The 14,482-nt window shown below is 40.8% G+C and overlaps 1 protein-coding gene across 5 annotated transcripts in view; it reads left to right on the top strand.

The window, feature by feature from the left end:
- LOC105212756 (uncharacterized) overlaps positions 1-14,482 on the top strand; it is a 50,778-nt gene that overhangs the window by 22,656 nt on the left and 13,640 nt on the right. The window contains exon 2 of one of the 5 annotated variants that reach the window (XM_011184983.3): positions 153-894. The exons of 3 other annotated variants lie outside the window; for them this stretch is intronic. In XM_011184983.3, coding sequence (XP_011183285.2) covers positions 261-894 — 634 coding nt within the window. In that variant the 5' untranslated portion in view covers positions 153-260. Of the gene's footprint in view, positions 1-135; positions 895-14,482 lie in introns of all 5 variants that reach the window. One more of the 5 variants, XM_011184982.3, reaches the window with a different exon arrangement.

Genomic DNA, 14,482 nt, shown 5'->3' with positions numbered 1-14,482 from the left:
GAGCAACGAATTGGATTTCGTATGCTACGTGAGCCTTCGACTTAATAGTCACTTGCTAATAACAGCTTCGGTAACAACAACAACCTGCGTCGAGCAAGTAGTAAATTTGTAAACTAAAAAGTGCTTTTCCACCAGTGTGCTTTGTGTTATAGATACGAATATATTTGAAATTAACGGTGAGAGTTATACTCGCAGAGACTTCGCGCGTCTTTAACGCGCCCAAAATGTGAACATTTTTGCACTTTTGAAAAATATTGCAAATGAGTGAATATAAATGTGTACAGCGCGCAGCGAGTACAACCGCTGCACGCGCAACCTCCACCAGCAAACCAAGCAAGCCCTTCTGTTCGTTGGCCTATCTGGCCAAATCCACAGCGGCCATAAATAGTAGTAACGATGTTAGAATTGTGAAAGGCCCCGGCCAAAAAAGCTTTACCGGTCCATCGAGCACACCGAATGTGGCCGCCACAGCGAAAGTGAACGAACGCGGTTCGCCTGGGCTACCTACGGGTGCTGCAACTGACAATAACCAACGGCCAAACGAGACTTCTTCGACTTCATGCATTGCCAATGGTCAGTCCAATGGCAATGGGCCAGGCGTACAGTCGGACGGCACCAACAATTCACGGAGCATCGCTGAGGTTTTCGGTGTTATTAACGAGGAGGACGCCACACCCACTACCGATCAGGTGGACGGCACCGATGTGCGCCGTCCATGGGAGCTCGGTGCGCACAATGGCTACGTACGACGCATTCCTCCTGCCCTAATGACACCCGCGAACGCACAAAATGGCTTTCCGCACTGCTCCAATGGCTTGCCCTCACTGTCCAAGTTGAACAGCATGGACTGCTGGGACTACACAATTGAATTGGAATGCCTTAACGGACCACAAGGTTAGTAGTAAACTGAAAATTTACCCTTAGTGTATTCTAAATAGTAAGGCGTAAATTATTTTAATGGTTACATCAATCTACCAACTGGATAATATTGTCTCGGTATAGTTTTTACTAAAATGGATCAGATCTTAAACATTTTTTTTACATTCATAACCTTAAGTAGGTGTTCGTCTGCGAAACTGTCTCCACTGATTAGATTCGCGTTGTTGTTTACCACCGTTGGTGACTATTTCTAAACGCCAGCGGTAATCTGGAGCAAGTATTGCCCAAATAAAATGAAATAAATAAATCAGTTTAGTAAACTATTGCACATTAAAGTGTTGTTTGTTGTTGCAACACCGGACGAAAAATACTAAGCGGTGGCCCAGTTTCTGTGGCCTTTTGTGAGGCGCGCAAATTGACAGCTGGGAGCTTGCAAAGCCAAAGCCGCCACGAAGTGTTTGCATACATTTTATGCTTACGTTCAGCTGGGAGTGGCTGCGCGCTTTGTGTTTTCCCCTTACATTCCGACCAAATTAACTTATTTTGTTATAATTAAAAAACGGTGGGAATATTTCCACTATGAATTATCGCCACATAAACTGTTTTTTCGTTTGTGGTGCTGCGCATTTCTATGAATTTATGAATAGTCAATGCGGCGTGAAGTGCAAGCATTGCGCTCCTCCGAACGCCATCATCGGCGGTTTGGGCGACACCGTAGCTCCGAAACGTACAGATACTTACGTGGGATCTCGGTGATGCAAAGCGCACGCGTACACAGTCGACACCCATTCTACCCTCGTTATGGGCTGCCGAGAGATGTTGCAACAATTATATAATTTTTGTATTAACGCATCGGTTGAAACTGTATTCCTTACACATATACATACATATATTATTTGAATAAAACTAGCCGACTATTTTCTAGCAATTATTTAAGATATTTCAATTTTCCCATGGAATTATTTGCGGTAATTAGCAATACCTGCGGAGTCTGATTTCATTAGTCAATGGACTTGGGAAAGTGCATATTTGAAATCTAACACACATTTAACTACATTTTACCAGAAATAGTCGCCGTACTCTGTCTAAATTGGCATTACCGAACTTTTTTTAGGTCATAGAGCACAAAAGAGTGCAGAGACCAAAGATGAGAGAACAATTTTAGAAACTTAACAAAGAGTATTCAGCGAATATCAAAATTTTTGCCCGAAATAATTTTCCTTCAGAATCTATATAGGAATATGTATTTTTGAATCTCTTGGTACTTTTAATATTTAGTGGTGAATCATCAGAACAGTGGAGACTTTTAAAAGTGTTAGGTCGTCTTTTCCTTTTTGAATTGAACTTTGGATTGTTGAGCCCTTTGGATGAACAATGAACCCGTCTACCATGGAAGTTTCCGTTTGTATTCAAATGAGATGTGTTTCCTTCGCATTCTCATTCTGTAAGTTCGTAATTCCAATATATTGAACTTGTATCTATTCTTTAAACTTTCATGGCTCTGAATCACCCATCATTTGGCGAATGGTAGTTTAAAGGTTGTTGACATTGAAAGCAGAAACTGTAGAAAACATTTAATATGCATGCTCTATCTATCTATCTATCTATAACCATATGTCCATATGTATGTACCTCAGTATACAAGTGTTTTTGTACTTAAGTTAAGTATGGATGGATGGGGATGGCGAAGAGTTTAATGAGCGGCAATTATTGGCGAAGTAACCCACGGGCTACACATGACTGCAAATGGAACAACCATGTGGAAAGAAATAAAGAAACAAAGTTCGGAACTACATAAATGCGAAAAACAGACGGCAAGAAGCAGGAATTCATTGAGCAATTATGGAGCTTAGCATTGTTTTTGGACATTTATTTATTTATATGTAACCAAAAGTGTCTATGTACATATATAAATACATATGTATGTGCGTTGAAATTTCTTATATGGAAAACATATGTGGCATAGCTGGTGTTTCCACATTTCAAAAGTGTGTTTCGAGCGTTTCTCCAATGCCACTCTTTCTAAAACTAACAGCTAAGCGTGAAACATATTTGGTTAACAGAGTTTTAAAATTGACATTTTCGCTTCGGTATTCAACTTCGAAATAATCAATGCTTTTGATTGGCAATAAAAAAATTGTTTTTACAAAAACTTAAGATTTACAACGGCTTTTCTTATCGACAACTTGTGGCCTGTATTGCGCTGTAGAAATCTGAAATTCAACACTTTTTCTATTGGATGTTAATTGGCGACTGACTACAAACACTTTCATCGAAGAATGTGGTCAACCGACTTTTAGTGTCTCCAGCAACATCCAGTTCTTTCTGGAATTGTGAGTAATAAGTCATTTTTCCACAAAATGCTTGAGATCATAAGCATTATATTTAGTTACCGCTACTGCGAGTGTGTGGAAATCTATTATTTGCCTTAAAAATATGTTAATATTTATTTGACTCACTGTACTATGGACGGCGAAGTGACATTGTCGCTAATCAGCTGCCATTCGGTTGTAACAGTGTGTAGTTGTTTGAACGCCAGTCTGGGTTGTCTCCATTTATTCGGTCTTCACATTTGAAATTATTACTGCATTATTACTGCATGGCAAACAACCTAAATTATTGGTGATAACCATTTTAATTTCAAAACAAATGAATTTCTGATGCTCTTTGTTTGGCGAAACGCCAGCTCTTTCCAATTTGTTCAGTCTCAAGATCAACAAAATTACAAATTTAGCGGAAAGCTACTACTGACGCTGTAGCTTGTTATCCGTGTTTCCGTGTTAAATATTGGAATTTGGAATGCTAATAAATTATCTTTTATTTGCGTTAAATGAACTGTAATTGAAATTGTAATTGTAATTGTAATTGAAATTTCACATTGTTTGGCTTTTATTCCATTTTATTATGCTTGAAACGTTCGTGTTTATTTGTTTTCACTCGTTTAACATATACACAGTACATATGTATGTATAGTATATGGAATACAGAGTTGTTTTGTGTACTCGCCGAAATGTTAATTTGTTGAATATTTGCTCTTTCGACTTGTCTTTTAGCTTTCTTCGCTGCTCCGTCTTTTTATTTTCTAATTGTTTTTGGGGGAAAAGATGTTGTATGAATTGCTGTATTTTTGATATTTTTTCCCTTTGTTTATTTCATCAGAGACCCGAAAAGGTGTGTGTTTAATAATATTTACCAAATCAATATGCCTGGCAACCGGCAAGTGAATAGATAACGCAGAAATGAGGTGTCGATAAGCGTCGTCAGTTAGATTGCTGTCGGTGACAGCAGCTGATAAGCAGGGTGCTGGGGAAACTTGTTCATTAAATGTTGAATCAATCAAGGTTGGAGCCATAAACACAAACGAAAGTGCCTCGTCAGCGGCGTGAGTCGGGCGTAAAGTCGTGTGCCGCCGCCACAAAGTTGTTTCGTTTCAGTTTTACAATGCAGCAATATTGGCATCGATAGCCGAAGTGATAAGATAAGCAATACAATTCAATGCAGTTATTTATAGTCAGTGGACTGCAAAGGTAGTCGAATCTTGCGTCGTCTTTCCAAAACCCAGTTCGTGTATGAGTACCAGTTTAAAGTGGAGCGTTGAAAAAATGCTAAAGCAAACAAAAATATCGGAAAGATGACCAAGATTGAGGCCAAACAATTACATATGTATGTATGTACAGCGGATTGCTTACGAGTCTTCAAGCTGAAGCGTCTTGTTGTCAAAATAAACACGCGCGTCCATTGAATTTTCCCACTCTTGCTTTCATACACATTCGCATTCGCATTTTGTGTTCGAACTAATTGGGTTGAGGAACCGCTCCGCGCTTCAAAGACATTCCAGCTTGTGACACCGTTGCAATTGTAACGCACTCATCACTCAAACCAGAAACAGTAAACGGTTCGCAGTAGATTGCCATCAGTAGTGAGTGATCATATTTTTGTTATTCTTCGAAATAAACTTTTATTGGCTCTGCGCCAATTTCGCAACTGTAAAACCAACTCACACGTACGAAATTCCACTGTGACATGTGTTTGTCGGTTTTGCGATCTTCAGCTTCGGTTGCTGCTTAAATGATTCAGTGCGGGAAGTGCTAGAGAGTATAGAGTCGTCTTTTGACATTTCAGTGAATGCCAATGCCAATCTCTATTATACATATACATATAATACATGCATAAGTATATGTTTGATAACAAGCATTCTGGGAATAATTGTGATAATGACATTGGGACTGTTTTCAAGAGACGGCTTAAGAATTGTTCCTCGAAGGCAGCAAAATCTATTATTTGATTTCTTTTGACTTATCTACAAAATCGGTTCCAGCTTCAGTTTTCCGAGTAAATTTAAATCTCGTCCAGCCACCCTGATGTAATAGTACAGACTTCATATACATATGTATATATCGTGGGGTTCACTAATGTCTCAATAGCAAAACAATATTGATTTGCATGAAAACACAGCATTATTTATTTATAGACAGAGCCACACACACACTCTGTTAGTAAATATTTAAGCGAAGCGTCTATTCAGCCTCCTCAATACATATTGACACTGTTTGCATAGCGTGTTATCTCGAACAAAGGCGATTAACTCTCCGCTGAAGTTTGGAATTTGTGCCGCCGTCCGGTTTTGCTTTTGTGGTTGTTGTTGTTGCTGTTGTCTTGTTTTAATTAGTCGCGACGTCGTCCGACGTCCGAGTCATGCAATGAACAGTTTAAATAGTTAATAATTGCCTAAATAGTGTAGTTAGTTGAAACGCGTTGCCGTTTAATTGACTTGCCTCTATTTGCTTTTACGTAAGTCGTTTAACGTTAGCCGCTGGTGAAGTGTCTTATTTTTTCACATTTCACATTGTCAGCGTCTTAGGCGCTTCTATTGCAATCTGAGTGGCCAGCCAACGCACAGTTAGCTGTGAACACCTGTACAAATGTATGCACGCCTGTGTGTTAGAGGCTTATAGAGGCTACGTTAGAGTTGACCTTGAATTTGAAATGGTTTGCGTTCCTGCTGACAGTTGATTCTTAGGTAGTTGGTGCGTTCTATGTGCCGAACTATCTCGCAATTTAGGTTATGTGGAAGTGTGAAGAACTAAGGATCGACAAATATTTTCAGAATGGTTCTGTTTGGAGAACCAATAATGACAGTTATATTTTTCATTTACACTACTTTTCAAAAAGGCTCTTGTTGATAAGATCAAACTTGTGCTGTTACGATTTTGACAGTTGTCTTCAGTGACAAAGCTATCAGTTGGTCAGACAATTTTCAAATTATTTCTTAACCGTAACGGGTTCATTGTGTAGGTAACACGATTAGTGCAGGCCCTAAATGAGATGAATAAGATGTGTGCCGAATGTTTCTACAATTATTACTGAGCTCTCTGCTCTGCCTTTTTTGTCGTTAAAAGCTGCAGAATGATGAGCATAACACCAAGTTTACAGAGGAGAAGAGTATGTGAGCGTTTCCATTTAATAAATGCTTACCATGATTGCTTGTAAGCGAACGTAGGCCAAGCTTGTGAGTGCTTGCGTGTTGGTCAAAGGTCAGGTGTTAAGCAGTTGACTCGGCCCGCATGTACGGTACTTACATACATACATCTGAATGTTTATCCTCATGTGCATCTAACACAACGCTGCATACTCGTGAGATTGGAAAATGACCAGCTCTGCGGAATGGCTGGCTTCGACTGCGTATTTGAGAAAATGAGAAAAACATTTCCCAAGCGTGTGTGTAAGTGAGTTTATTTGTCCATATTTAACTAATTTTAATGGCGAATGTACAACAAAAGCGTAAACATTTCAATCGATGGGAGACGCAGCGGTGAAACTATCAACTTTCGTTGCGCGGTATTTACCAAAAATGATAATATTATGTTGGGCAATTGGATTTCTGGAAATTAAAATAATCCAATCCACTTATATCTCAATATGCACGGTTTCGTAATCGCAGCCGAGTATGAATTCATGCGATCTTGCAGATTTCCAAATCCATATCCAAATGGCTAACAATGCAACAAGCGGTGGCATTCGGATCCACAAATCGGCTAATTTATGGTGTTGAATTAATTTTCAATTCCTGCATCTATTCAACCGCATCTAATAAGTATTTATAAATGCCTGAAGCTACCGCTGCCACAGCCGTTGTCGAAGATGATGCTGGGCGTGTTGCGCGCAGTTGCATCGCGGTTTTTATTGCGTGAGGAAACCGCTGAATTCACAATTAATGCTTATACAATGCACCGCACGAAAAAATCAATGAGGCGATTACTACGAGTACTAAAATAAGATAAAAATTAAAAGAAAAGCTTTATCGTAATCAAATCAATAAAGCAAGCAGCGCTTCGCATTTTCTGTATTTCCTTGCGGAGTCAATGGGGCAAGGTTTTGTGGGTCATTGCACGTCTGCGTTAACTTCGTGCTGAAACGAAGCGAAAACTAATTAAACCGGCACAACTAGAGGCCGAATCCACGGCAGCGTACAGTACCTTGTGATGACACATGACGACGTATTGTCAAAGCAAAGCAAAGCAAAGCTGAATCCAATAACAATAATCGAATTAGCTTCTGCACACTGAGAGTTGGCTATGCTATGCGACTGCTTTATTACTTTTGTGCGGCACAAATTTGCATTTTCGACAAAACTCACCGAATTCAAATTTCACCGTCACGTTGCATTTAGACAGACGGGTCTTTTGATTGTACGATACATCTAAATACAATTGTATTGTACGTATGCATGTGGTTACTGTTTGCATATGGACATATGTAATGAATAACGGGTCCTCCAATTGGCATGCAGTTGAGCCTTGGATTGAACTCTATGAAAGCTTTGTGAATTTATGGTTGATTTCTTCGGATAATATCACTTTTGATATTCCCTTCGGTTAGCCGTTACTGAGCGGATACGAGTTTATGAGATCTAGACCCATCACCTCCAAGAAATCATGGAAACCTTCCAGTGATTGACAACCATTTCAATTGTGGAATAAATATTTTTGTAATGTTTGAAATCAGTTAGCTGGATAAAGCCTTGATTAGCCTTATTGAAGAGTTCGGAGTTCTAGACAGGCGGGACTTGTTTGTGACCTACCTTCTCGTTTTTTTATCTTCTAATATTTTCAATTTACTATTTCCAAATTTTACTCCTCCACTTTCTAGTACACAGTATTGTCAAATGGGTGACCCTGTGTCACACGTGAGTTCGGATCTCTGTTTTACAATGCTTAGCGCCGTGCATTGAACCACTGTGCGATGCGATAGCGTCTCAGATTCAACTTTCGTAAGGAAATCCAGTTGTTAAGAGACTGCAAATAATGCGTTCACATTGAATGTCATTCGTGTGTGTTTTTTGTTTTTTTTTTGTTTTGTGTTTTCAAATGATTTTGATATACGAGCACATGTTATTATGTTTGTCGCCGCCAGACCGATGCAACAATGCATGCAACGAAATGCGGAATGAAATATGACAGCGATTTACATGATTGCCTCTTTTTTCCGGCTGGCTATAAGGCCCGCGCTGCCGTATGTTAAGCTCCATCGGCACTCCGCAACCTCCGTCACCGCACCGCCACTCGTCTAATTCGACGCTCGACGCTGTCATATTAATTCAATTGAAGCGTTTTTATTGTCGCATCCGAATACCATAAAAGTGAAAACGAGGCGTGGAGTCGCGGGAACAATACTGTCGGCCTGTCGCGCGTTCGGCTTGAATTTTCCCCGCCGAAATTTGTGTGTCGTTTCGTGGAATGCCACAATGCCACATGAGATATGCTTTAAACGGCACTTAAAATTGTTGGCAGTCTTTCAATGTGTTCATTTCTCATTTTGAGATTTGTTACGCTTGCGTTAGTCCATAAGACAGAGCTTCGCTTTTTCACCTGTGTCTTACGATTTTTCACGCTGCACTCATTAATGTTATCTTTATCACCTTCATTGTTGCTGTTGCTGTTGTCGTTGTTGTAGTGCATTTTTGCTGCCGTGAGAATAGCTGCCACTGCAAGTCGTTACGAGTTGGTTATGGGAGGGGAGTGGGGCAAGTGTGCACTCTCGGTCCTCACAGCGGCTGTCTGCATTTGTGTGTGGCGGCGTGTATTCGTTTCTTTTGGCAAATGCATTTTTAATTGAGACATCACTTCTTATTAATATGCGTTTTTGTGGCTATTATTATCATCATTCTCTATTACCGATGTTGGCGGGGCGCGGAACAGCGCACTTGTCGCATTGCACTTTCAAAATGCATGCAAATCACTCTGGCAGCGGCGGCGGCTGCGGCGCTTGAGTAAAAGTGAAACGTTAGGAATCCAAGTGAAACGAGCGAAAAGTTGCCAAAGAGCGCAAAAAATCTGCAAATGGTCCCACTTTCGTGAGTTGTTGTTGTTGCATTCGATAGCATGCAGCATGCACGGCACTTCAGAAATGTTGTGAGCTGCTTCCTCGAGCTGGGCTTTAATCCGCCCACATGAGCACAGTGAAAAGTGCTGCAGCAAGCGCACATGAGCACAGAACCTCGCCCCTCGCTCTCTCACGCACTCATCACGGCTCCGCTGTCTGCTTACCTTGTTGTTGTTGTGCTCGTTGCATGCGTGATTCATGCGAAATGTATTGCGGTGTTGCTTATGACCGTTAATGCCGCCGTCGCCGCTTACGATGCGCCTCCGCCCAGAATCACAGTCATTCTCGAGCCATTCGCTTTTAATAATGCGCTGCCAATGATTATCGCCGTTATGCTGCTGATGAGAGCTTTGTTGAGATTTGGATTCTACAGCCAACACACACACACACTCTCAAAGAAATACTTTCGTAATTAATGAAGCTGTGTCAGCGCTAATGCCATGTATGAGTTCGAGCGGCGAATGCGTGTGAATATTCGTATTCATTTCATTGGAATTCTCGGTTCGAGTGCAAGATTGATGACACAGCAAACTCAAGCAAGGGCGGGCGTGTTCTTAAGTCAGCCTAGTGATCTTAGCGCAGAGTTTATTCATCTTTAGCTTTTACAGAAGAAGAGTTAATAAGTATATATTTCCCAAATTATTGCCATTTTCGAAAGCGTTAAAAATTAATTTGATGTTATGCAAATTACCGTTATATACAAACTTAAACGGGACTTATACTTATATATAGTATATACTTATCCTATGCGAAAATCAATTTGCCAACGACTATTGGTGACTATTAATATTTTGCGAGCGCGGCTTAGGGGCGACATAACGGTAAATCGAACGTCAACAGTGCGATCATCGCCGAAGTAGTTTGTGTTGTTGTAAGATTGTTATTGCTTTGCCTGCCACTTTGCATTAATGAAGCACCAACAACGTTTCGCTTTATAAGAAATGTGCCGAATTGCAGATAAAAAAATTACAAACAATCAAAGTAGAGGACACCAAACTGGGAAGTGTGTGGCCGCGCGCTGGCAAGCCTCGCTGCTGGTGGCGCTGGTTCGCTGCAGGTGCGTCCATTCGTACGTGTTTGGCAACTTGGCCACTTGCTGCAGGTCAAGCGATATGAAACTAGTTTTGTTTGGTTGCTTTTCGGCATTCCCAGAACGACGCTGTCACTCGTGCGCACCCATAAAAGAGGCGCCTTCAATTTGTGCGCCGCTTTTTAGAAAATTCATAAATAGTTTTGGCACAAATTCGAAGCAGCGCATCTTTTCCCGACCCCCAACGCAAGTGTAGGATTAAGCGGCGTTCAGCTGCGGCTGGGCACTGGTCGTTTTACCAGAAAAACTGATTGCTGAAAATGCTGACATCAGTCCACCAAGCGGTTGTCTGCCATGCGGTGCGTCAGGCTGTCAGTCGAAAATGGTTACGAAGAAAGTTGAATTGACCTTTTTGGCGGTGATGGGTGGAAAGCGCGTTTGGCTTGCTTTGCCCACCGACCGACCGACTCCCCTCGTGACTAAGCCTTTTGCGCCGAAGATGGTCACTCAGCAAGATTAAATGTGCTGAAAGTAGTGAAAAGAACAGTTGCAGCTATGCGAATAGTTAGGAATACTGCGGCCCGACTCTGAGACTGAGCTCATCTTTAAATGCCTAAGTGATGCGCCAGAGAAATTTCAATTTTTACGCGCTTAAAGGCTCAAGCGGGGCGAAAGTGCCAGGCTAAGACCCAAAACCTGCTCTTTGCACGCAGTTAACTGCATGTTCTTTGGTGTTGCGCAGTTAAGCGACTTCTGGGGCATTTAGTTGTTTTCTTGTTTGTGAAGGAAAGATGCGCCTTCGCACAACTTGAAGCGAGTTTATGTGTGGGAAATTTGTGATGTGTGATGATCGGCGACATAATTTGCGCTTTTCCTTTCTAAGCTGTCATCCCGCACAGCGAGAAAGTGACACATTTAGCAGTAGGTGCGCGTGTGCCAATGGGAGAAATACTTTTTAATCAATAAATAACTTTTCATTTTATTTCTATAATTAAATATCGAACTTAAATTAAATGTAGCGAAATAAATCTAAACTGGACTCAGTGGTCTACCAGCTGAACCAACTGGTCTTTTTCTTCTGCGATTCGCGTTGCGCGTACAGTTTGTGTAGGAAATTCTCCACGGTCGGCTCAGATTTCTTGGATTTGAATCGCGTCTTGCGCTGTATCTTGCGAGTTCCCTTGCGTATCTGCTTCATTAGGCGCCTGACGTAGCGATTGAATTTCTTCATGCTCAGCAAACGTGCCTCATCCACCTCGCTGCCGGACATCATCAAATCGCCGTCAGCGCGATGCTTGTTAGTCCTCCGTACAGCCAGGTCTCCGTCTAATGCTCTTTCGGCTGGTATAATGTCCAGTTTGGTGTAAGTCGGCACAAGTGGTCCATCGATGGGCGAGAATGCCAGTATGTAATAGCCGCGTGGCTTCAATGCCCGAGATCCCCGGTTGCGGTTGGTGCGAGGTTCCACTTCTGCTGGCACATCTTCGTTAACTGTGGTCTCCGCATTTTGAGTGTTGTTCTCATTGGACGGGAACGTTATCACTTGCAGCAGCTTATTTATGTCCTCATCGCTCAGTGCGTCACTGTTTTCCGACTCATTGCTCACCAAAGCACGGCCCGAACGAGCTGACTCCATTGGTTCAGCAGCAGCTGGGACTGTGCGATCGTTCGCAGCCTCATTATGAATGTCATCGCGCAGCTGCAATAACTCACTCAAGTCGTCATCATTCACTGCCAGCTCCATTATCTCGAATTGGGATTCTTCTGCATTCGGAACCAATTCTTTTTGGTCTTCAATCAGTGGATCCACCTGCGCCTCGGGTATAAATTGCTGCTCACTCACACCTATATCGGCTTCGGTGCCTTGCTCGATGGCACCGGTAATGGCGGCTAAGGCCACAACCAGCAACCAGAAGTACGTAATACAGCGCACTAACTCCATCGGTCGAACTTTTCACGATTTTTTTACGGTCAAATATCACTCTGAACGCTCGATTAGCAGGTGAAATCCAAATAAACTAAACGCCGGACGGAAGTCACGCTAACTTTTATACCTTCTTGGCTGCTGCGCCACCGCGGCTGCTTGGAGCGCAAAGGTGCCGGTGGAATTTTTGTCAAACCATCGCGTGAAAGCAGCAAAAGAGACAACGTGCTTGTTGTTGTTTTAAAATTTCACTTTCTTATGCTTTTGCGTCGTTTTTTGCAAAACGTCTGTGTTGTTTTAGCTGTCTTTTGCCACATTTGTTGTTATCTCATTAGCTTCAGTGCAAGACGGAAATGAGTAATGTATGCATGACTGTGAGTCTCCTCAGCCAGAGCACATCACTAACGAAAACAGAAACATATTGCCATTGCAGCAAAGGATAGCTCAAGAGACTTTATTGCAATCGTTTAGAATAGATCCAGTCAGTTATATATACTCCATAAACACACAGAGTTGAATTAGTCATACCTATAATAGCCAAATGCAAATCGAGTTGGGGTTTCGGAATTTCTCTTTGCCTTACTTTTTTCACTGTAAGCAACGGGAATCGAATACACACGAACTAAAAGGCCAGCGCCCATCTCGTTGTGACTCAAAATTAAAATAAAGTCAATTTGGTCTTTGGTTAGGTTGTAACCGTTTAGTTGTAAACATTATGCATTTGCTATGTTCGTAAGACGAATTTGAGCAGTTTTGCTGGGAGCGCGCCGAAACTGTAAATCGATGTCCATTGAGGTCGCATCCGCGCGAGTGAAATTTGTGTTTTTCTCACACACAGCTACTTTAAAAACATATCACACCAGTCAATGGTCGAGGGCAATTCACACACACATACGCGCGAACTCATGTGAAGCTGACATTAAAACCGGTAAATTAGCTGGATGTCTTGAGAGCTTTCGACTATTGCATAATGCGTGCGTATAAGGCTGCGCGAAATGATGGTGTCTTTAGTACGTTTTAACGGCCAGTCAGTGAACCTGCGCACAATCACATCCCAAAGCTCATTTTCATAAGAGGAAATATTAAATGCTGATATGATTTTTTTCCAATTAATCGATTTAATTTGCTGATATTCAAATGAGTTTGCAGCGATTACCACACACACAGATAGTTCAATTATGGAAACGAAAAGTGATTTCTACAATAAATTAATTACATTGGCGGTTAAAAACAAAACAAACAACCGGTGATACATATATGTACATATGTAAATTCATATATGTATATATATATATATATAAATACTTGTAAAAGCAACTGCTGTTAGATGGTAGTTATAGACTTTCATTGGCGATGTTTTTAACAATTACTTAATTATAGCAATCTTCAGTATATTGGAGATACATATCTCATATCTACCAACATATATGTCGATTCTGTATAATTTTGACTAGAATTTTAACCATAAAAATTGCAGCCGCATTTGTCTGTTTTTTATTCAATTCATTCAAATTCGGTGTAAAAATGCATTTATGGTGGCCTGAATGTGGTTTTTACTATTTCATTCGGCTTCGTACCTCAGCTGGCGACGCTAACTATCGATGTGACTCGAATGGCCTACGTGACATTCGCTAATCGTTAATGGCATCTTCGTATAATATCGGCTTTTCTCGACGAAAATATTCCGGTTTTTGTGAACCTCAAATACTGAATCAAGTTGGGCAATATTGAAAACTATTTTCGAATGATTTTGTTTATAAAATCAAGTCAAACTAACTATTTTGATAAAAAGATCATTGTAATTTTCGCTGCTTTCTTGCCTTCCTTTCTCGATATACGAACACCAATTTTGTATTGGTGAAAAAAATAATACGATCGTGTTGTATGTGACCAAGCCAAGGTAATCATAGATGAAACTCAATCAAACTAATTGCAATCCAGCACAATAATCTTCAAGTCAAACAAGAGATCGCATCATTTGGATAAAAAAACTAAAAATATTGTGTGACCTAAAACCGAAAAGACACTCGATTAATTGCGAAAAAATAAAATTATCTTTTATGTATAATTATGTGTAATACATGATGAAGGTGGTCCTAGAAAAAGCTCATTATTTTTATCTAAATAAATTAAAACAGATCTTTAGCAAGCTGCATCAGACCATTTATCGATTTCTTCACTCTAAAATGGGTCAGCTGAAATGAAAGCATATGCTCTGACATTGCGAAAATAATTAGTTTCAGAGTAGATTTAACATAAACAGCTCA

The sequence above is a fragment of the Zeugodacus cucurbitae genome, chromosome 5 (assembly GCF_028554725.1).
Source record: "Zeugodacus cucurbitae isolate PBARC_wt_2022May chromosome 5, idZeuCucr1.2, whole genome shotgun sequence".
In the NCBI taxonomy this organism is placed as follows: Eukaryota; Metazoa; Arthropoda; class Insecta; order Diptera; family Tephritidae; genus Zeugodacus; species Zeugodacus cucurbitae.
Note: the sequence above shows the minus strand (reverse complement) of the source record. Positions and strands in the feature narration are given on the sequence as shown.